The sequence below is a fragment of the Armigeres subalbatus genome, chromosome 3 (genome assembly GCF_024139115.2).
Source record: "Armigeres subalbatus isolate Guangzhou_Male chromosome 3, GZ_Asu_2, whole genome shotgun sequence".
Classification (NCBI taxonomy): domain Eukaryota; kingdom Metazoa; phylum Arthropoda; class Insecta; order Diptera; family Culicidae; genus Armigeres; species Armigeres subalbatus.
This window is the reverse complement of record NC_085141.1, coordinates 184,578,565-184,601,069: the sequence shown is the minus strand read 5'-3', so window position 1 is coordinate 184,601,069 and position 22,505 is coordinate 184,578,565. Positions and strand designations below refer to the sequence as shown.

General features: G+C 40.2%; 1 protein-coding gene across 6 annotated transcripts in view; it reads right to left on the bottom strand.

The window, feature by feature from the left end:
- LOC134220649 (uncharacterized) overlaps positions 1-10,581 on the bottom strand; it is a 121,164-nt gene extending 110,583 nt beyond the window's left edge. Inside the window, exons 1-2 of one of the 6 annotated variants that reach the window (XM_062699753.1) lie at positions 10,086-10,581; positions 9,561-9,974 (exon numbers count right to left, since the gene is read on the bottom strand). In XM_062699753.1, the coding sequence (XP_062555737.1) occupies positions 9,561-9,633 (73 nt within the window). In that variant the 5' untranslated portion in view covers positions 9,634-9,974; positions 10,086-10,581. Of the gene's footprint in view, positions 1-9,560 lie in introns of all 6 variants that reach the window. The other 5 variants (XM_062699755.1, XM_062699752.1, XM_062699754.1 and 2 more) reach the window with 5 other exon arrangements.
- Positions 10,582-22,505: the final 11,924 nt, after the last annotated feature.

Genomic DNA, 22,505 nt, shown 5'->3' with positions numbered 1-22,505 from the left:
GATTATTTCCAGTATTGTTAAGCAATACCCTTGGGAATCTGTGAAAAATACCCTTTAAAATCCATGGAGGATTTGCTTTAGAATCTCTCGTTGATTTGCTCCGGAATATCTCCAGATTCGTTTTAAGATTGGTTTAGGAATTGCTTGACAAATCAGAATCCTTCGGCGATTTGCTTCGTAATCCTTTGAAGATTTAATTCGGAGTCTCTCGACGTTTTGCAATTGATCTGCGTTGGGATCTCTAGACGACAAGGAATCCGGCTGACGATTAGCTTCGGAATCCCTCGAAGAATTGCTTCAGAATCATTCGACGATTCGTTTGGAATATATCGACGGTTTGCTTCAGAATTTCTCATAGATTTTGTTTAGCTTAACGATTTTTTTTGGAACCATTCGACGATTTGCTTCGAAATCTTTTGATGATTTGCATCGGAATCCCTCAACGATTTGCTTCAACATCCTTGGAGGATTCCCTTCGGGATCGCTGGAGGATTCTTTTCGAAATAACTGAAGGATTAATTCGGAGTCGCTCAACGATTTGCTTCGAAGTCCTTCGACGGATTGCTTCGGAATCCTTCGACGGTATGCGTCTTCATCCCTGGAACATTGCTCATGAAATACCTGGAGCCATCATATTGGAATTCCTGGAGGGTTTTCAACGAAATCCCTGGAATATTCCCCTTTAAATTCCCGTCGAAATTCCTGGAGGGTGAAGGATCCCTGGTACATTCTCGTCGCAATCCTTGAAATTTTTCCGTTGGAATTCCTGAAACATTCCCTCCGAAATCTCTGGTTGATTCCCTTCATAATCTCGGGAGGTATTCTTGAAGGATTCATGTCGAAATAAATATCTAGAAATTCTTGTCGCAGTCCCTGGAATATTCCAGTCAGGATCATTAAAGGATTCTCATCAGAATTCTTGGAAGATTCTCGGCGGAATCCATGGAAAGTTGCACTACTTTTTTTCATTTGAGATAGATAGAATATTTATGAAGCATGCAAATATATCCACTGCCTGACGCTAGTCGAGCGTAATTAAACATAGACTGTGAGTTGTGAATGAGTGTGATGGATCCGCAATTGCCTTAGGTGGTTCAACTGCATTTGTCACATTATCGCTGATAACCCGAGCAGCACAAGTCACAAAAAGAGGGTCAACTTCGAGAAGAAATATAAAGGGGCTATAGCCCCCCCTAGGCATCGGAGGTAGTTACGCCAATCTGAAAATCCATCGGATATATCGAATAAAATTGTTAAAAATTACCGTGATATCAGCTTTTTTTTTCAGAATATTGTTGGCGTATATAATTAAATATTTATGAAAATATTCAATTTAGCGAGTCACGTGCCCCATCGTGTCCTAGTTTAACCTTTCCGTCCCCAACGTCTGTTTTTAAGGGCTTTCAAAAATCTAAACTGCTGTAAAAAACGCATTTCTTGACCGATTCTTTCGCAACAAGTTGAATTCCATCCGGAAGGATCCCAATTTTTGATTTATACCAGTTTCGAGGCTATCCACAGTACGGTTCCAGAATTATTCCAGATTCCGTTGGGGTCAGTTGTCCCCGGAATAAGTGGCCATTTACAATTTTAAGTCAAGACAGGTCGTGCGACACCTCAAACTTCATGATTTCACAAAGCTATGATGCGAATGATATTTTTAGGGTTCCTGGCCCACTCGGACTCAATCTGGCCACATTGGTCACAATCCGGAGACCAACGGAATGGCCATTTTCAAAATTGATTCAAAATAGGTCGTGCGACACCTCAAACTTCATGATTTTACAAAGCAATGATGAGAATGATATTTTTAGGGTTCCTGGCCCACTCGGATTCAATCCGGCCACATCGGTCCCAATCCGGGGAACAACGGAATGGCCATTTTCTAAATTTATGCAAAATAGGTCGTGCGACACCTCAAACTTCATGATTTTACAAAGCAATGATGGGAATGATATTTTTAGGGTTCCTGGCCCACTCGGATTCAATCCGGCCACATCGGTCACAATCCGGAAACCAACGGAATGGCCATTTTCTAAATTGATTCAAAATAGGTCGTGCGAAACCTCAAACTTCATGATTTTACAAAGCAATGATGAGAAAGATATTTTTAGGGTTCCTGGCCCACTCGGATCCATTCCGGCCACAATCCGGAAGACCTACGGAATGGCTATTTTCTAAATTGATGCAAAATAGGTCGTGCGACACCTCAAACTTCATGATTTCACAAAGCAATGATGAGAATGATATTTTTAGGGTTCCTGGCCCACTCGGATTCAATCCGGCCACATCGGTCCAAATCCGGGGACCAACGGAATGGCCATTTTCTAAATTTATGCAAAATAGGTCGTGCGACAACTCAAACTTCATGATTTTACAAAGCAATGATGGGAATGATATTTTTAGGGTTCCTGGCCCACTCGGATTCAATCCGGCCACATCGGTCACAATCCGGGGACCTACGGAATGGCCATTTTCTAAATTGATTCAAAATAGGTCGTGCGACACCTCAAACTTCATGATTTTACAAAGCAATGATGAGAATGATATTTTTAGGGTTCCTGGCCCACTCGAATCCATTCCGGCCACAATCCGGAGGACCTACGGAATGGCCATTTTCTAAATTGATTCAAAATAGGTCGTGCGACACCTCAAACTTCATGATTTCACAAAGCAATGATGAGAATGATATTTTTAGGGTTCCTGGCCCACTCGGATTCAATCCGACCACATCGGTCACAATCCAGACACCCAGGGTTTCCACCGAAAATTTATACAGAAATTATACCGTAAATGAAATCAATAATGGAATTTTCGGAGGAATTCCTAGATTAATTCCCAAAGAAATCCTGTTAGAATTCCGGTGGAAACTTCAAGATTTCTACTGGGACATCCTCCAGGAGTTTTTCTGAAAATTCCCCCCGGAGTTCCTCCTGGGATTCCACCGGCAGTTCCTCAAAGAGTTCCTGCAGGATTTTCTCCAGAATTTCCTCCGGGAATTCATTCAAGCTTTCTTTATGGAATTCAGTTAGGCTTCTTCAGGAATTTATATAGAAAATCCTCCAGAAGCTCCACCGAGAATTTCCCTGGCAGCTCTTGAAGGTAATCTCCGGGAGGTCCTCTGGTGAAGATGATGAACCAGCTCAGCTATATACCCCTAAAAAGTTTCAGCTAGACGAGATTTGTGTATAAGAAGAATTATCCAAGATTTTTTTCGATTATTCTTCTGGTAGTTTCACTGGCAGTTCCTTCGGGGGTTCATTTGAAAATTCTCCCGGGAGTTTTTTCAGAAATTCCTCCGGAAGTTATTTCAAGAATGCCTCCAGTTCCACCAGTAGCTCTTCCAGGAAATCATGCAGTCTTTTTTCAGGAAATCATTTAGTCCTTTTTCAGAAATTTAGCTGGAAATTCCTCCCAAAGTTCTTCCAATAGTTTCACTGGGAGTCCCTCTAGGAATTCTGCTAGGAGTTCCTCCTGAAATTCCTCCGGGAGCTCTTTCGGCAGTTACTACAAGAATTCCTCCAGGAGATCCACCGGCAGTTTCTATGAGCATTCCTGCGAAAATTTCTACGGCAGTTCCCCCGAGTGTTCCTCTAAGAAGGAACTCTTGGAGTAATTTCCGGAGGAGCTCCTGGAGGAATTTCTGGAGGAATTTCCGGAGAAATTATCAGAGGATTTTTCGGAGGAACTTCCGATGGAACTTCTGGAGGAATTTATTAAAGGACTACAGGAAGAGTTTTTAGAGTAGCTCTCGTAAGAACTCTTGGATGATTTCCCAAATGAACTTCCGTAAGAATTCCAGGAGGAACTCCTGGAAGAGTTCTCAAAAGATCTTCCAGAGCAACTCCCAGAGAAATTCTCCGAATGAATTCCCGGAGGAGCTACTGCTGGAACTCCCGGAGAAATTTTCAGAGGAACAGTCTTTGGAATACCCAGAGCTGAATTTCTAGACGAACTTCCGAAAGTCCATTTCCCATGAAATTCCTGCCATATATCCTCCTCGATTTCCCTGTGAAGTTCTTGGAGGGATTCACAGAGGAACTCTTGGAAAAACTCCTGGTGGAGGTCCCACAAGCACTTCCGGAAGAATTCTCACAAGAAAGTCCCGAACTAATTCTTGGAGAAGTTCATGAAGGAATTTCTGGATAAATATATGAAGGAATTCCCGGAAAAATACCAGGTGAAATTATTGCAGAAATTCCCAGATGAAATGCTGAAGAAATTACCGGATGAATTCCCAGAGATAGTTCTGAAGAAATACTTGGAAGAACTCTTGAACGATATCTTGGAGGAATTCTCAAATTAATATCCGAGTTTAAATTCTGGAGTGAATTGTGAAGTCCGGAAAGCATTCCAGGACAATTCCACGGAAAAATTTCGGGAGAAATTCCTGAAGGAATTTCTGGAGAAGTACCTGAAGCAATTCCCGGGAAAATACCTGGAAGAATTTCCGAGGAAATATATGGACGAATTCCTGGATAAATTTCTAAAGAAATTTTTAGATGAATTCTTGAAAGATATTCTGAAGTAATAGCGGTAAGAATTCCAGAATGAAATCCTAGAGGATTTCGCTATTAAATTTATGGAGGTATTACCGGAAAAACTCCTGAAAGTTATCCTCGAGGAATTTAAGGAAGAGTTCCTGGAGGATGCCCGGAGAAGTTCCTAGAAGAATTTCCGAAGGAATTTCTTATAGATTTACAAGTGAAATTGTGGAGCGAAATCGGAGGATTTCCGTCATAAATTTCTGAAGAAACTTCTAGCGGAATTTTGAAAGGAAATTCCGTTTGTATTCTTGAAGGAACTCACGAATGTATTCCTGAAGGAAATGCCGGAGGTTTTTTCTGGAATAATAGCCAAAGAAATGTCTAGAAGGAAAAATTGGAGAAGAAAAGAAATCTTCAAGGAATTTCCTCATGAATTTCCTAAAAAACAAATTTAGTGAGGGGTTTCTAGATAAGGAGAAATTACAATTAAATGAGAAAAATTTTCGAACGATTTTCAGAGGAATTTGTGGATTACTTTCCGGAGGAATTTAGAAGTTCCCAGGGGAACTTTTCAAGGATTTCAAGGAGAATTCTTGAACCCAACCTGCCCACTCTGGCCACGCCCTTGTATTATTCCCATCATACCTTTGTAAAATCATGAAGTTTGAGGTGTCACATGACCTATTTTGAATTAAATTAGAAAAAGGCCATCCCGTAGGTTCCCGGATTGTGACCGATGTGGCCAGATTGAATCCGAGTGGGCCAGGAACCCTAAAAACATCATTCCCATCATTGCTTTGTGAAATCATGAAGTTTGAGGTGCCGCCCGACCTATTTTGAATCAATTTAGAAAATGGCCATTCCGTAGGTCCTCCGGATTGTGGCCGGAATATATCCGAGTGGGCCAGGAACCCAAAAAATATCATTCCCATCATTGCTTGGAAAATCATGAAGTTTGAGGTGTCGCACGACCTATTTTGAATCAATTTAGAAAATGGCCATTCCGTTGGTTTCCGGATTGTGACCGATGTGGCCGGATTGAATCCGAGTGGGCCAGGAACCCCAAAAATATCATTCCCATCATTGCTTTGTAAAATCATGAAGTTTGAGGTGTCGCACGACCTATTTTGCATCAATTTAGAAAATGGCCATTCCGTAGGTCCTCCGGATTGTGGCCGGAATGGATCCGAGTGGGCCAGGAACCCTAAAAATATCATTCTCATCATTGCTTTGTAAAATCATGAAATTTGAGGTGTCGCACGACCTATTTTGAAACAATTTCAAAAATGGCCATTCCTTTGGTCCCCGGATTGTGACCAATGTGGCCAGATTGAGTCCGAGTGGGCCAGGAACCCTAAAAATATCATTCGCATCATAGCTTTGTGAAATCATGAAGTTTGAGGTGTCGCACGACCTATTTTGAATCTATTTAGAAAATGGCCATTCCGTTGGTCCCCGGATTGGGACCGATGTGGCCGGATTGAATCCGAGTGGGCCAGGAACCCTAAAATTATCATTCTCATCATTGCTTTGTAAAATCATGAAGTTTGAGGTGTCGCACGACCTATTTTTCATCTATTTAGAAAATGGCCATTCCGTTGGTCTCCGGATTGGGACCGATGTGGCCGGATTGAATCCGAGTGGGCCAGGAACCCTAAAAATATTATTCTCATCATTGCTTTGTGAAATCATGAAGTTTGAGGTGTCGCACGACCTATTTTGAATCAATTTTGAAAATGGCCATTCCGTTGGTCCCCGGATTGTGACCGATGTGGCCGGATTGAATCCGAGTGGGCCAGGAACCCCAAAAATATCATTCCCATCATTGCTTTGTAAAATCATGAAGTTTGAGGTGTCGCACGACCTATTTTGCATAAATTTAGAAAATGGCCATTCCGTTGGTCCCCGGATTGGGACCGATGTGGCCGGATTGAATCCGAGTGGGCCAGGAACCCCAAAAGTATCATTCTCATCATTGCTTTGTAAAATCATGAAGTTTGAGGTGTCGCACGACCTATTTTGAATCAATTTAGAAAATGGCCATTCCGCTGGTCCCCGGATTGTGACCGATGTGGCCGAATTCTCGCTTAACTTTTGAAAAGGTCCTAAGTAACATTTTTTTAATGATTTAATTTGAGTATTGCAATCAACAGATTAACATGAAATACGTTGATTGCATTATTCAAATTAAATCATGAAAAAAATGTTACTTAGGACCTTTTGAAAAGTTAAGCGAGAATTGTACCCGAGTGGGTCAGGAACCCTAAAGACATCATTCCCATCATTGCTTTGTAAAATAATGAAGTTTGAGGTGTCGCACGACCTATTTTGAATCAATTTTGAAAATGGCCATTCCGTTGGTCCTCGGATTGTGACCGATGTGGCCGGATTGTATCCGAGTGGGTCAGGAACCCTAAATATATCATTCCCATCATTGCTTTGTAAAATCATGAAGTTTGAGGTGTCGCACGACCTATTTTGCATCAATTTAAAAAATGGCCATTCCGTTGGTCCCCGGATTGTGACCAATGTGGCCAGATTGAGTCCGAGTGGGCCAGGAACCCTAAAAATATCATTCGCATCATAGCTTTGTGAAATCATGAAGTTTGAGGTGTCGCACGACCTGTTTTGACTTAAAATTGTAAATGGCCACTTATTCCGGGGACAACTGACCCCAACGGAATCTGGAATAATTCTGATACCGTACTGTGGATAGCCTCGAAACTGGTATAAATCAAAAATTGAGATCCTTCCGGATGGAATGCAACTTGTTGCGAAAGAATCGGTCAAGAAATGCGTTTTTAACAGCAGTTTAGATTTTTGAAAGCCCTTAAAAACAGACGTTGGGGACGGAAAGGTTAAATACACTGAAGATCCCGGATACTCAATATATAAAACAAAGGGTGCAACAAAAAGCAAGCCTTGTGTTTCCAGTGCCGTAAAAAAAAGTAATAATTTTGGTACCCCTCCTTCCCCCGTATAACGCGTAACTGTGAAAATTTTAAATGCTGATTTTTCCCTTCACTGAAGCATGTGGCTTTTGGTATTTTTGAACACTGTTAGAATAGGAACAACACATTAGTAAAACCAAGGACATTAAGAATACAGCTAGTAGAAACGAAAATAGAATTTGTGACCATGACCATTCAAATAGCTTTGAGGGGCTGTTCTGTCGTGAAATACAATATTTGCTTTTTGTTTTTACGCATAACAAACTATGTGATTGATTTCGGTGATGACGAATACGATAACGATAAAATATAATTTTTAAGTTGAACTGTTTACTGTCACAAATAACTCAACATTTAGCAACAATTTTTCGAACAAACTCGCTGTCTATTAGAATTTAAAAAAAACGCCAGTATAATCTGCTCTGAAATAAAAACTACAAAGACTAACATGGGACAATTATGGGTAGTATGGATAGGTTGATGCGTGTTCACCGTTTTGATCAAAGCATGTCAGCAGTTACTTCAATCAGCGATTAAAAAAAAGTATTTTCGCGTTATGCGTAACATTTGGTAGTACCCACCCCCTCCCCACCTTTTTGTGTAACAAAATATAACGCAAGTGGGACCTCCCCCTCCCCCCAAAAGCGTTACGTAATTTGTGAACAGACCCTTATATAGAAATAAAATGACGAATACAATTCTTCGGGTCATTTTTCTTAGCAACGAACAAGTTTGTAGGAATTGTTCACAAGAAAAGCTGTTTCACACTGCTAGCTGAGCATTATATAAAAAAAATCGCCCATAAAGTACATGATAGTACAACATTTATATAGTGTAAAATAAGGATGATTACTCAGGCTTCGATATAACGTACAAACTTAAAATCGAAATGTACGTTATATCGAAGTTTACCTGTATAGCGTTTGGGGTACGATTTTCAACAGATCCGATCAATTTGTTTGCTCCACGGGTAGTATTAACCTTGTCTATCGACCATTTGAAGAGGTGGCAGCTCCGTACATTCGCGTGAAACATGAGGGAACCAAAGTTGGACTGATGAATGCGTCGAAAACAAAGCATGTTTAGTGGAGGAGCATGCAAGCAGTCGGGGTATTCGCGTGAGAGACGCGTGCTTAGCGGTATGCAAGAAAACGGTGGGAGGCGGCAAAGGATGAACCACGAGCAAGCTTACACAACCCTGCGGCGAATCCAGTATTCAGAAAATGGCCAAAAATGGAATGCTACGATGGCCAGGGCATGTGCCGAGAATGCCGGTCAGCAAGTCGGCAAATATAGCGTTTGCCTCAGATCGGGTTGTAACAAGATGGCGTGCATCGCAGCGAGTAAGGTGGATGGACCAGGTAGAACAACAACACGTTGCGATCGAGGAGCGCAACAGAGGATGGAGAGATGTGACCTCGAACCGTGTATTGTGGTGTCAAATTGTTGAATCAGTGTTGTCTGTATTCATGTAGGCTAAACGAATGAAGTAAAAAATAAACTTGTTCTCCTGGAATGAAACAATCTTTATTAGTTTTTCGTAGTGAACAACAGTGTTTCGACCTTAAATTCGAAACTCATTAATGTCTTTGAACTATTTTCAATAGCGAAAAAATAGACCGAAATTATGGCAAATAAGACTAAGTAGGTACCAAAAAGCTTGTTCCTCATCACACGGGGTGGTCTCCAGTTAGCCTTGCGATTGTCGTAGGCTTGCCAATCCGGAGATGGCGAGTTTGATCGGTTTATCGGTCTGATCAAGGTTGTTTTTGGATGGACGGCATTCCTGACGTTGAGCGTGTTGTATCCATTGTGCTTGCCATACAAGATGCATATCCATGCAGTGGTGGGCATAGAAAAGCTTTCAATTGATAACTAAGGAAATGCTAATAGAATACTGAAATACTAAAATCAGAGCTATTGAAGAAGCAGAAAAAGTACGCACATATGCAGACATCACCTCAGTTCTATGAACTGAATAGACCTGGGTCTTCGAACTTTTAATTAGGCGATCTTGTAGAATTAAGGAACATAGCAAGTTATACGTGCTTTACCTTCCCGTAGACGGGCAGCCTATAAAATCCCAAAGCCCCAATCAATTTCAACGGACTCGAAAACTCACCCAAATCATCGCCTGCCCCACGTTGCATGGTGGTCAATAATCCAAAAACGATGCAAATAATCCTCTGCTCCATTTTCCTTGTCACGCACTATACTGCTCCAGGAATATAGCCATAATAACCGCTGCAGTTAATCCTCGGGTAATGAACAACCTCACACATACACTAGCTCGCTGTTTTCAATTATTCCATAAATCATCACAAACATTTTCATTGCACTATTCTTTTATTTAACGCAGCTTTTATTCGGGTTAATAATTTATTTTGAGAACAGACGCCGTCCATTCATTTAAAGTGCAGTAGAATCATGCATCACTGGCTGGCTGCTGCTTTTATTTTCCAGCCATTATTTTCATAAAATTTATATCACTGTGAATCAATTCCCACCGTCCCGCCGTTCCATTGTATGGCGGAAACTGCCACAAGAATGCCTTCATTAAAATTTTTATTGTAGTACCCTCACCCGCCACACACGCGGTCCCTCATGTGGCGGTGACATATTTCACCAACTGCAAATGATCCATTACCGCAATTTGTTGCCACGGCTTCACACCCTCGACCACATGCAGATCATTTCGGAGGAGCAAAGCACTAGTTCACGATACAGTGGCAATGCATTCCTTCCTTATCTCCCACATCAAAAGCTCATCAATCACTTTGAACTTTGTCGTCAGCACTGCTTAACTAAAACACTATGCTCATCCTCCACCGAAGTGATACGGCGCTATTCATGTGGAAATGGGGGGGATAAAATTTCACTTCCCGCGCATAAAACGAGATAACGCGAAGAAAAGCTCCCCCCTGAAACATAAAGCGAAAGTAATAACAATGCTCTCCCTTAATCCTCGTCACTTTGGATGTGAGCTGCTCGGCAGTATATCACCACGAACCACCCATCCGCAGATGGGCCTCACACAGCACAGCAGTACCGATACCGACTGCAAATTGAACCGCACAGGCAACTTCCCAAAAGCCTTGACCGCGCGGGTTTTTTGGCTCCGAGCCCGTTTTCGGTGCTGCGCTTTCGCCGGAGTCTGTGATGTAACTGAATTCACCGTCGGCTGGTCCGTATCTAGAACGCAAGATGAATCCTAGAGTCAAGTGGCGAAGCACGTTAGCACCCTGGCAAAAGCTCAAATCGGGTCCTTCAACGACGACAGCTCGTTCGTAGAATGAGTTCCCATTGGCAACGGTCTGAGAATGAGTGTTTTTCCTCTCGGACACGTGTTTCGCAGTGGCTCGAATCGTGTCAATAATGTGGTAATTATTTTATGAATGAAGGCATTTTATCGAATCGAATTTTGTGCAAAATGCATAACGACGGGGCTTACGGTTTTCTGATTTCAAATGCCGAAACTGACATTTTATGCCAACACGAGGAGCAATAATTGGCAGGTAAACACACACTTCAATACTGTGGGCCGCAACAGAAAGCACGTGTTTGAGAAGAGAGACAATATGGATGAATGTGTTTGATCCGATAATTGCCGTAGGGTTACATTTCCACTAGGTTAATTTAATGAGGGCTGATAAAGTCCACCGTAGCATAGATCTAGCAAGATGATACCGGCAAGAAAATGCGATGATTACCCTATCGAAATAGATGGTCATCCATATTCTTCATATAAAATTAACCCTAGTTAGCAAAAATGCAGCCTTTGAATCCCTAAACCATGATGGAAGTTATCGAGAATATGATATTCAACCAAGGCTAAGCCCATCATCATTTAAAAAATAGGATCAAAGATAAGTGTTTCTCGATTCGCTTGTTTGACAATATAAAACAATGTTTCTTTCCTATACTAGAGGAAAACTGAATCATAAGAAGTGCACAAGAGCCACCATGGAAAATATGATGGGAATGTCCAAATTAATCCAGCACAGTATTTAAGAGGAGGAAATCACCCATTTATGAATCATTCTTCAATAATTTTCGTGGAATCCATCTAATTGTTATATAATTTTAATTTAACATATATAATTAATGGTGTGCTTTGCCAAATAATGTGTTAATCGAACGTAATCCATACATTAAAATTAAATTGAGAATAATATAATAAAGTTTTAATAAAATGTTGAAATTTTAATAAAATTCCAAAAGTTTATTAAAATATCAAACGATTGAATAAACGATTTTTTTATTGTTACGGTAACTAACAACCCCTATTTTCTATTGTAAAACTTCCATTTACAATAGGATTTATGGTGGAAAACAATATTATTAATTGTTATTCTATTGTGAGCAACAATAGAGTTTATTGTAATTACAATTAAATTTATCGTATTGTTACAATACTTTCTATTGTAATTCTATTGGACTTTTTTATTCGGGTACGTCTGTTCAAGAATTAGAAAAAAATGATAACATCGAAGAATACAGTCGACCAAACAAGACACAAAATGAGCTACCGACTTTCAGCGAGCAGAAGAAGGAAAAAAAAAGTGAATAACATGTGTTAGAATATGGGCCCATAAGTTATTCGATAAACTTTTGTGTGGAAGATCGTTATGCAAGGTGATGATGATGATGATAAACCATGAGTGAAGTTCGGTTATAAAATGCTCCCACGGGACCATTTCAATATAATCCGTATTGGTAAAGTATTGACGATGTTGATAAGCAAGTTTATTTAGGAAAAATCTGTGAAAAGGCAATGATTTTGTGAGAAATTTGTAGGTGTGGAATTCTCTCAAATCCATTTGCAGCGATCGATCGGAATTCTTGTAGCGGCGGTTACTGTCCATTATCCGAAAGCATCATAACTCAGTAATATTTTGGCTGGTTTTGATATCAGTGTATTACGCGATAGACACGGTATTCTGGTACAAAGCAAAAAGAGTCGAATCCGTACTCAAAGAGATGGATTCTCTAAACCATTCCCAGGAAATTCCTATTATATGTGTTTGAGCTTTGACAAACGCACATTTGTGAAAGCATATCAAGGAAGCGGACTGCATCATAACTTTGTAAAAAAGATTGAAAATGTAACTTAAATCATTGACAAACGGTCCGTCGTGAAGCTTATGGGCACCATCTGATCGAAATCCCACTCCTTGGCATACAATCAAAAGGATCTCGGAAAAGTGATACTGATCTGCAGTAAAGCATAGTAAAGGACATGGAAGCGAATCAAAAATCAAGTATTTCCAAAAAACAAAGTCATAATGTTATTTTTTAATCATGCTTATACTTTATGGGACGCTCTATATGTGCAGACGTCATAAATTTTTGCAATATCTCCATCCTAATATAATCGATACATTAAATCCAGATTAATCCACCTAGCAGTGATGGAGCCTTTCTCGTGTGTTATAAAAAAAGCATTTTGGCCTTAACTTTCGAGCTCATAGTCCGATCTGGCCAATTTTCAATAGGAAACAATGGGACAGTATTCTGCGTCGAATCGGGGGGTGCAAATCTGATCGAGTGTCTGTTCTCCATGTTAGAAGCGGCTCATAACAGCGTCTGTTCCCCATGTTAGGGGCGGCTGATCATCGTCCGAGTGCCAGCGAAATTTTGCACTATGGTCATCCGGAAATTCAAGCGGGATGGTTCTCCGAAAATGTAGGGGGTTGGGCTCTGCAAGCCTTAGCCTTAAAAAAAAACAAGCAACGAATAATCATCAAGAGGATAATAAGTGAAGATCAATCGAACTTACCATTATTAATTTCATCCGGTTGGAAACTTAATTACAATTTCAACACACTTTTCTATACTTCTTACGTGGATTATGTGAACTGTTTTTTTTTTCAAACAAAAATATGGTACACGGAATGAAAAGAGTCAACATCTTTTGATAGACGGAGTACATACAATTATTCATCAACTGTTCTCTGAACTTTAACCATATGTATTATTGCTTTTTGCATTGAAACTTTTCGTTTCGTCGTTGAAAACAATGACATTTGTCTTCAGCGACTGCTTCCCCGATAGACCATTTGTACATGTTTTTCACTCACACATAAATAATACTGTCAAAACTTGCATTTGATAATAAAAAATTCAGCCAAAAGCTCTATTTTTTGACATCGGTGTACTCACACAAACAATCGATATTAATTGTCAAAAATCAGGGTTACCAACTTTATAACTTTCCCCTTGTCGCCGAGTCTGGCGCTGAGTGCTCGGCGCGGAAATCCAAAGGTGGGAATACAATTTTGGGATTTATGCGCAATAGTGTACAAATGATGTAGTTCATAATCCAAAACTGAAAACCAATTATGGTCTTAATGTAAATGAACAGTAACGTGAATGTTAAACGTGTGTATTAAAATGAGTTTATAATCAGCACATTATACGAAATAACTTTTTTCTGTGCGGGTTATGTGTGGATTGTGATTTGCCCGCTTCTTTTTCCCACACTTACTCTCATTTCAGGTTGATCGATTTTTGTTACTTGAATCTACCCAATTATTAATAGTCACATGTAAGCGTATAAACTAAATCAATTCCCGTCATGATTTGACGTCTATTTGTTTTCAGATTGAGCACTCACGCACAAATAATACACACGGAAAATCATTTTTTAGTTAGACCTGTGCGCCGCCGCGCCACGCCGCCGCCGCCGCCGACGATTTTGGGTCGGCGCGCCGCCGATCATAATTTTGCCACGCCGATGACTAATCGTAATAAAAAAAATCAATTAACTTAAGTCGAGTCGAGCCAACACGAGACACTGCAAACGGCCTAATAATTGAGGTCGAAATACGTATCTGTGAAGAAATAGAGCGTGGTAGAGTTAGTCTTACGACAGTTCATGAATGATGTTAAGGTGGCTCTCGTCAAAATTCAATTTCAAATCTTAAATTAATATGTTGGTTGATTAGTTTGAGAGTTTGAATTAGGCTTTATCTAGAATAATAATACATAAATTGTTAAATTGATCTTTGGAATGCGTTAAGCCAAGGCCTCATTCAGTCGGGCACCTAAACTTGTAGGTGACTCGCAAAATGGGTTTGTTGTGGTTCATAAGCTTTTGTGGGGCCTGGATACATGCCCAAAGCGTCCCCATTCTTGCAGGTAAATTATTTCAGTTTAGAAATTTCAAGTTAAGTTGCACATTAGTTATTATGACAATTTTTTTTTATTTATTTAAATCAACTTATTTAACCAGTTTAATTTTTTTTAGATTTGTGCTATTAGAATAGTTGGCTTATAGGGCAAACTGATTTATAAAAATATTTAAATCCCAACTGTGAATGCTTTACCGATTTTTTGTTCCAACTCCCGAGTAAGTAATTTATATTTTGAAATCAATTTCTGAATAAAACAAAACCACTTGTCAAACATCAGCAAAGCAAATATTGCTGTGCAAATATTACGAGCATCACTTAAAAACGCTTCTTATTTTTTTATTCACAGCTATTGTAACCCAGAACTGGGTCATTGTCGCCTCGCTACATAGTATTTAGTCAAATTATTTAGTTAAAACGTCAAGTATTTTCAAGTATTGTCTTGAAATTATTTAATACTGTTTTGTAAAAGCCTTATTGTAAAATTCCTGGAATTTCTGAGAATATTCGAAGTAAGTATCGTTTAAACATTCATTTATGAATTCCTTCGAAAAATACTCCAGAAATTAGGTCGGAAATAAATCAAGACATTTATTTGATAAATCCTCCAAATATTCCTCCGAAAACTTTCTTTTAAAAAACCTTAGAATATTATTTAGAAATTAGGAATTTGGGTATTGCATTGGAGATTCCTTACAAAATTTCTTTGAAAACCCCTTAGAATTTTCATTACGGATTTCTTCAGAAAATACTTTACGTTTTTTTTTTTGGAAAATGCTTAAGGAATGCTTTCGGATTTTGATCCACGAATTCCTACATTATCCTTCGGAGACTCCTTGAGTAATTCCTTTGAAAGTTTCTTTAGCAATTCATGCGGAAATTTCTTAAGGAATTCCTTTAAACATTCCATTCGTTTTTTTGGGGATTTCTTCGGAAATTTTTCGATTTGAAATTTTTTCGGCAATTATTTCATGAATCGCTGGAAAAAAAATCTTCTAGATATCCATAAGGAATTCATTCAAAATTTGCCTAAAGAATTTCTTCAGAACTTCTTCCAGCAATTCCTTTAAAACATTCTCCGGGAAATCTCCCGGAACTTCCTGTAGCAATTTCTTCAAAAATGCCTTCATCTTTCCGAAAATTTTTAGTGTTTGTTGTTTATTTTTGGATTTTTTTTTCGAAAATTCAATAAGTAACTACATCGCAAACAACTTCATTTTCAATAAATTTCAAAGGTTTTCCTGGGAGATCTAATAAAAAAAAAATCTAGAGAAATCTCCAAAGGAAATCTCGGAGATTTTCGAATAATCTTTTAAAGAAGTCCCTGGAGGAATATCCTGGGCGGTATTTTTTTGATTATTTAAGAAATAAAATTCTGGAGGAGTTCCCAAATAAATTTTTGGAGGCGTTTTTGTAGAAATTTGTGTTGGGTTTAGTGCAGGAATTTCCAAATAAATTGTTGAAGGCATTCCCAAAAGAGAACCTGAATGGATTTTCGAAAATGAATCCTAAAGGAACTTTAAAAAAGTTTTTGAAGGTAAAATACTTCCCTAAAGAATTCCTATAGGAATTTCCAGAGAAATCCATAAAGGAATTTTGGAAGGATTTTATGATGGTATTTGCGAAGGAATTCTCAAAAGAAATTACGAAGAAATTCCCAGTAGAATTTCAAAGAAAATGCCTACTGGTATTTCTGATGTAATTCCTAGATTTCTTCAAGAATTCCTTTAGAATTTTTCCCAGTAATTGATTCGCAATTTCCTCCAGAGATTCCTTTGAAAATTCGTATAGGAATTCCCTAGGAAATTGCCTCAAAAAGTTCTACAAAAACTCCTCCGGAAACGAATTCCTGAAAATTCTTCGGAAATTCTTTCGGATATTCCTTAAAATTTACCTCAGGAATTACGTCAGAATTTCCAACACGTTGAAGTAAACCATAGGTCATTCCGTGCCGATAGTTCGAACGAGCCAGACGTGTGTGCTGTGTCTCATCGCGGATTGTGTTCGGTAGTGCGAGTGCTATTGTGTAGTGCGTATCCTACCTACGGATCCAAGGAGATCACTGTCGGCGAGGGGAAGTAGCTGCTTCTGGCGACGCCAGTGAAGCAGGCTATTGTTACTGCTGCTACCTACAGCAGCAGCCGCAGATAAGTGGCAAAGATTGTTGTATTGTTCTCCCACAGAGTGGGTCTGATTAGAATAGTTTGAATTAGTTTTTTATTAGTTTTTTTCTAATTAGTTAATAGTTATTAGTTCTTAGCTTGTAATAACTATACTTCCAACACCTTGCAAGGTGATAATGGAGGCGGAGACTGCGGAGGGCAGTGGGCCTCCCAAAGATGGTGGTCGCACACGATTCTACCATGCATCTTCTCCTGGGCCTTGGGTTGTTTACTTTCGGCAGAAAGCGAAAAGCCTAGATTTTCTCGGCATTAAGCGAGATTTGACGCGTCGTTTTCCGAAAACTGATTTCCATCAGGTAAATCGGAACAAACTACGCATAACCGCACCTACATACAAGGATGCAAACGAAATCGCTAAAGACAAGGCCTACAATGTTGAATATTTGGTTTATGTCCCCTCGCGGGAGGTCGAAATCGAAGGTGTGATCAACGCAGCGAGCCTGACTTGCAAGGATGCACTTGCGGGAAAAGGCCGCTTAAAGAATGCAATGGAGTCTACTGTGGATATTTTGGATTGCAAGGAGTTGCATTCAGCTACCATGGTAGATGGTAAAAGAGTGTATTCTAAGTCAGGTTCGCTTCGGGTGACGTTCGCCGGTTCGATTCTCCCAAAATATGTAGATATTGAAAATATGTTATTTCCGGTGCGTCTTTTTGTGCCGAGGGTGTTCAATTGTACCAACTGCAAACAGTTGGGGCACACTGCCGAGTTTTGCGACAATAAGCCCCGTTGTGGCAAATGTTTTGAAAAGCATAGGGAGGAGTCCTGTCAACAACAAGCTACAAAGTGCGCTTATTGTGGCATGGATCCTCCCATGGTTCTGCAAGAATGCCCGGTGTACAAAAGCGCACCCAAAAAGTGAAGCGCTCGTTGGTACAGCGCTCCAAGCAGTCGTATGCGGAAATGGTTAAGTCGCAAGACACATCCGCCACAACCACCGCCACGGCTGCTATTTCAGCTGCCGTTCGAGTAAGTGATTACTACGATTCTATTGCCACTGATGAATTGGACTCCGACGTAGCTGATATGGATGATTCTTCGGAGGTACACGTGCCCGAAAAGAGGAAGCAACCGTCTTCCCCGGGATCGCGCCGTAAGAGAACAAAAGTCATCCATAAAAGCTTGCCAAGATCTGAAGGTAATGGGGGATTATTTAAAATCCCGAAGCAATCTGTCTTCACTGCTCCTTTGGATCCTAGTTGCAGCAAGACATTCCCGCCATTGCCTAAAACCGATGTTTCCAAGAAACATCCGGTTAGGAGAATCAATGAAAGAAAAAATGCAATTCGCACTTCCAGAAAAAATATTCCGTCCAAGCAAGGATTGATCTCCTTTAAGGACCTCGTGGACCGTTTTTTGAATTTGTTCAATATTCCGAATTCATTGAGGCCACTCATTGACCTCTTTATACCAACAGTAGAAAGTTATCTGAAGCAATTGACTATTTCATGGCCCCTTCTTGCAGAAATTGTATCTTTCGATGGATAATACGGCCATGCAAGATACAATCACTGTGCTGCAGTGGAACTGTCATAGTCTGAAAAATAAATTAGACGTGTTCAAGTTTTTGATTCGCAATTCCGATTGCGATATATTTGCACTCTGTGAAACATGGCTTTCTTCTGAAGATGAAATCAACTTCCACGATTTTAATATTATTCGCCAAGATCGGGATGATCATTATGGTGGCGTTCTTTTGGGGATCAAAAAGTGCTACTCCTTCTACAGAATTCCCATTCCGACTGTTAATGGCCTAGAGATCGTCGCTTGTCAAATAAATGTAAAGAATAAAGATCTTTGCATAGCTTCAGTGTACATTCCTCCAAATGCCTCACTTAATCGTCGACATTTTTGGAGCGCAGTCTCCCTCCTATCATCTCCAGTATTGATATTGGGTGATATGAACGCACATGGTATTGGATGGGGCGAAACGTATGACGATTATAGAGCGCCTATTTTCTATGATTTGTGTGACGATTTCAATTTGAATATTTTGAACACTGGTGAAGTAACTCGAATAGGACCAAATGGTCAACAAAGCCGTATTGATCTGTCTTTATGTTCAAATTCACTATCATTAGATTGCACGTGGAAGGTAATTCAAGATCCCCATGGTAGTGACCATATGCCGATAGTCACCACAATTAAGAGTGGCTATCAACAATCTGAGCCAGTTAATGTTCCTTTCGATCTCACGAAGAACATTGACTGGCAAAAATTGCATCGGCGGTAAAATTGGTATTGAATCAACTGATACTCTCCCCCTTTGGATGAATATCGATTCCTTACTGAGTTGATTCAAAAAGCGCACTAGAAGCTCAGAAACGACGCGTTCCAAGTACATCTGTCATCAGAAGACCAGCCACTCCTGGATGGGATGATGAATGTACTAAGTTGTATTCTGAGAAATCTGATGCCTTCAAGGCCTTCCGTAAACACGGAAGGTCAGAGCTTTGAAGAGTATTTGAGGCTCGAAAGAAAACTCAAAAATCTTCTCAAGGCAAAAAACGTAGCTACTGGCGACGTTTTGTCGAGGGACTATCACGAGAAACCTCAATGACAACACTTTGGAAAACGGCTCGCAACATGCGGAACCGCATTTCCACCAATGAGAGTGAAGAATACTCCAATCGATGGATATTCAACTTCGCAAAAAGGTCTGCCCAGATTCCGTACCAGCAGAACCGCTATTTCGAGAATCAGTCACTGATCCCGGTTCATTGGGTGGACCATTCACAATGCTGGAACTTTCTATGTCTCTTCTTTCATCGAATAACTCTGCTCCGGGATGCGATAACATCAAATTCAATCTTCTTAAAACCTCCCAGATATCGCAAAGACGATTACTTGACCTGTACAACTGTTTCATGGAGTACAACATTGTGCCACCTGAATGGCGACAGGTGACAGTAATAGCTATTCAAAAGCCTGGAAAACCAGCGTCTAATCACAATTCATACCGACCGACTGCCATGCTATCATGCATGAGAAAATTATTGGAGAAAATGATCCTTTCAAGAGTCGACCATTGGGTCGAAGAAAATGCATTGCTTTCAAATACTCAGTTTGGATTTAGAAAAGGAAAGGAACAAACGATTGTCTAGCGTTGCTTTCTTCAGATATACAGCTGGCCTTTGCGCACAAGGAGCAATTGGCTTCAGTATTCTTGGACATTAAGGGCGCTTTTGATTCAGTTTCCATAGAAGTACTGTCAGACAATCTGCACAGTAATGGATTACCCGTTATTTTGAATAATTTCTTGTACAATTTGTTGTCAGAAAACAAATGAACTTCACACTCGGCACTCTGACAACTTCCAGAACTAGTTACATGGGCCTTCCCCAAGGTTCATGTTTAAGTCCCTTGCTTTATAATTTCTATGTTAAAGATATTGACAATTGTTTGGAAGGACAATGCACGCTCAGACAACTTGCAGATGATGCCGTGGTCTCTCTAAGAGGTCCAAGTGCAGCTGTCTTGCAAGGACCATTGCAAAGTACCCTGGATAATCTGACTGTTTGGGCCAGACATTTAGGGATCGAGTTTTCACCGCAAAAAACTCAGTTGGTTGTGTTTACTAAGAAGCGGTATCCTGCTCAACTGAAACTCAAGCTGTTGAATGATGACATCAACCAATCTTTATCTTCTAAATACCTTGGGGTCGTGTTTGATTCCAAATGTACCTGGAAACTCCACATTGAGTATTTGATACAAAATGCCGGAAAAGGATCAATTTTATACGTTCTATCTCCGGAACATGGTGGGTGCTCACCCGGAAGACCTCATCAAACTCTATAGAACGACTATTCTCTCTGTTTTAGAGTATGGCTCCTTCTGCTTCCTCTCAGCAGCTGATTGCCACCTGATCAAATTGGAACGAATTCAGTATCGTTGTTTGCGTATTGCCCTTGGCTGCATGCATTCAACGCATAACATGAGCCTGGAGGTGCTTGCTGGAGTCACTCCTTTAAAGCACCGTTACTGGGAGCTTCCGCTTAGAATACTCATTAAATGTGGAGCAAGTAACACACTTGTTCTAGATAACTTCGATAATATGCTTGAACTAACTTGTCGTTCAAGACTCCTAAGAGTTTATCTCAACTACATATCATCAGATCTTTGTCTTCCGTGTTATAATCCCCCTCGAGTTCACTTCAACAACGACAGTTCCTCAATTGTATACGATCTGTCCATGAAACATGCTATTCAAGGAATACCAGATCATCTTCGACAAATATCTATTCCCTCACTTTTTCTGAAAATATGAACATGTCAATTGCAACAACAGATATTTCACTGATGGTTCTCGCATCAACGGATCCACTGGCTTCGGTGTTTTCAATGTAACTTCAACCACCTTCCGAAAACTTCAGGAACCGTGTTCGGTTTATGTTGCTGAGCTGGCAGCAATTAACTTCGCTTTGGGGATAATTTCCAATCAGCCCGTAGACCATTATTTCATCTTCTCGGATAGTCTTAGTTCTATCGAGGCACTCCGGTCGATGAAACCTGTTAAGCACGCATCTTACTTTCTTACAAACATAAGAGAGCAGATGCGTGTTTTGGTCGAAAGATCATTCAAGATTACCTTTGTTTGGGTCCCATCTCACTGCTCAATCTACGGCAATGAGAAGGCAGACTCGCTGGCAAAGGTGGGCGCACAGGAAGGTGAGGTTTATGATAGGCAACTCTCGAGTAACGAGTTTTGTCCATTAGTCCGTCAGAGTACTCTTCAAAGTTGGCAAAGGAATTGGACACACAATGAACTCGGACGGTGGCTATTTTCCATAGTTCCAAAAGTTTCTGGGCGAGCGTGGTTCAGAGGTGAGGACTTAAGTCGAGGCTTCATTCGCGTGATGTCGAGACTTATGTCCAATCACTATTCACTAAACGCACATCTGTACAGAATAAACCTTGTCGATAGCAACTTATGTAGGTGCGGAGCCGGTTATGATGACATCGATCACGTAGTTTGGTTCTGCTCGGAAAATGACACCTCCAGAGAGCGACTATTGGATACCCTAGTGGCCCGAGGTAAACAACCCTTCAGGGAAATTCGAGGTGTTTTGGGGGATCGTGATGTGGTCTATATGCAGGCCATTTATAGTTTCATTTGTGATTCTGACATCAAAATCTTTTTTTTTTTCTCCTGTCAAGTTTTTTTTTTTTGTACTGTCTCTGTCTCTATGTTCCGTAGATCTCCGTTACTCAGGCCATCCGGAAGACGCTCCCAGCAGAACCAATCCTCGAGCACGACGACACGCCACATCGTCCCTTACGCCAAATGCCCGGATGAGCAGCCGAAATTCCTTGATTCCGAATCCTAAGCCTCGTCCATCCTTTAATATTGTAAACTAACCTCGAGTAACCACGAGTACGCTGGCTCCTATCCCCCTCTTACTAACTGAAAAAAAAATGTCATTGATTGTATATATTACAAAGAAATATGGCTCCGTAAAGTGTTATACACGCCTGAGCCTACCAAATAAACGAACTTGGAAAAAAAAAAGTAAACCATAGGAAACACTTTGTTCAAACACTTTGTTTAAGAAAACCATAGGATATTTGTTAAGGTTCGTTCTTTTGTAATTTACTTTGAAAATTTCGTAGGAAATTGCTTTAGGAATTTCTTCATAAAATCCTTTAGGAATTCTTGCGTAATTCCCTTACAATATACCTTCCGAAAATCATTCGCAAATTTCTTTTGAAACATCGACGGAATTTTTTTTAGAATTTTCTCTAAAAATTCC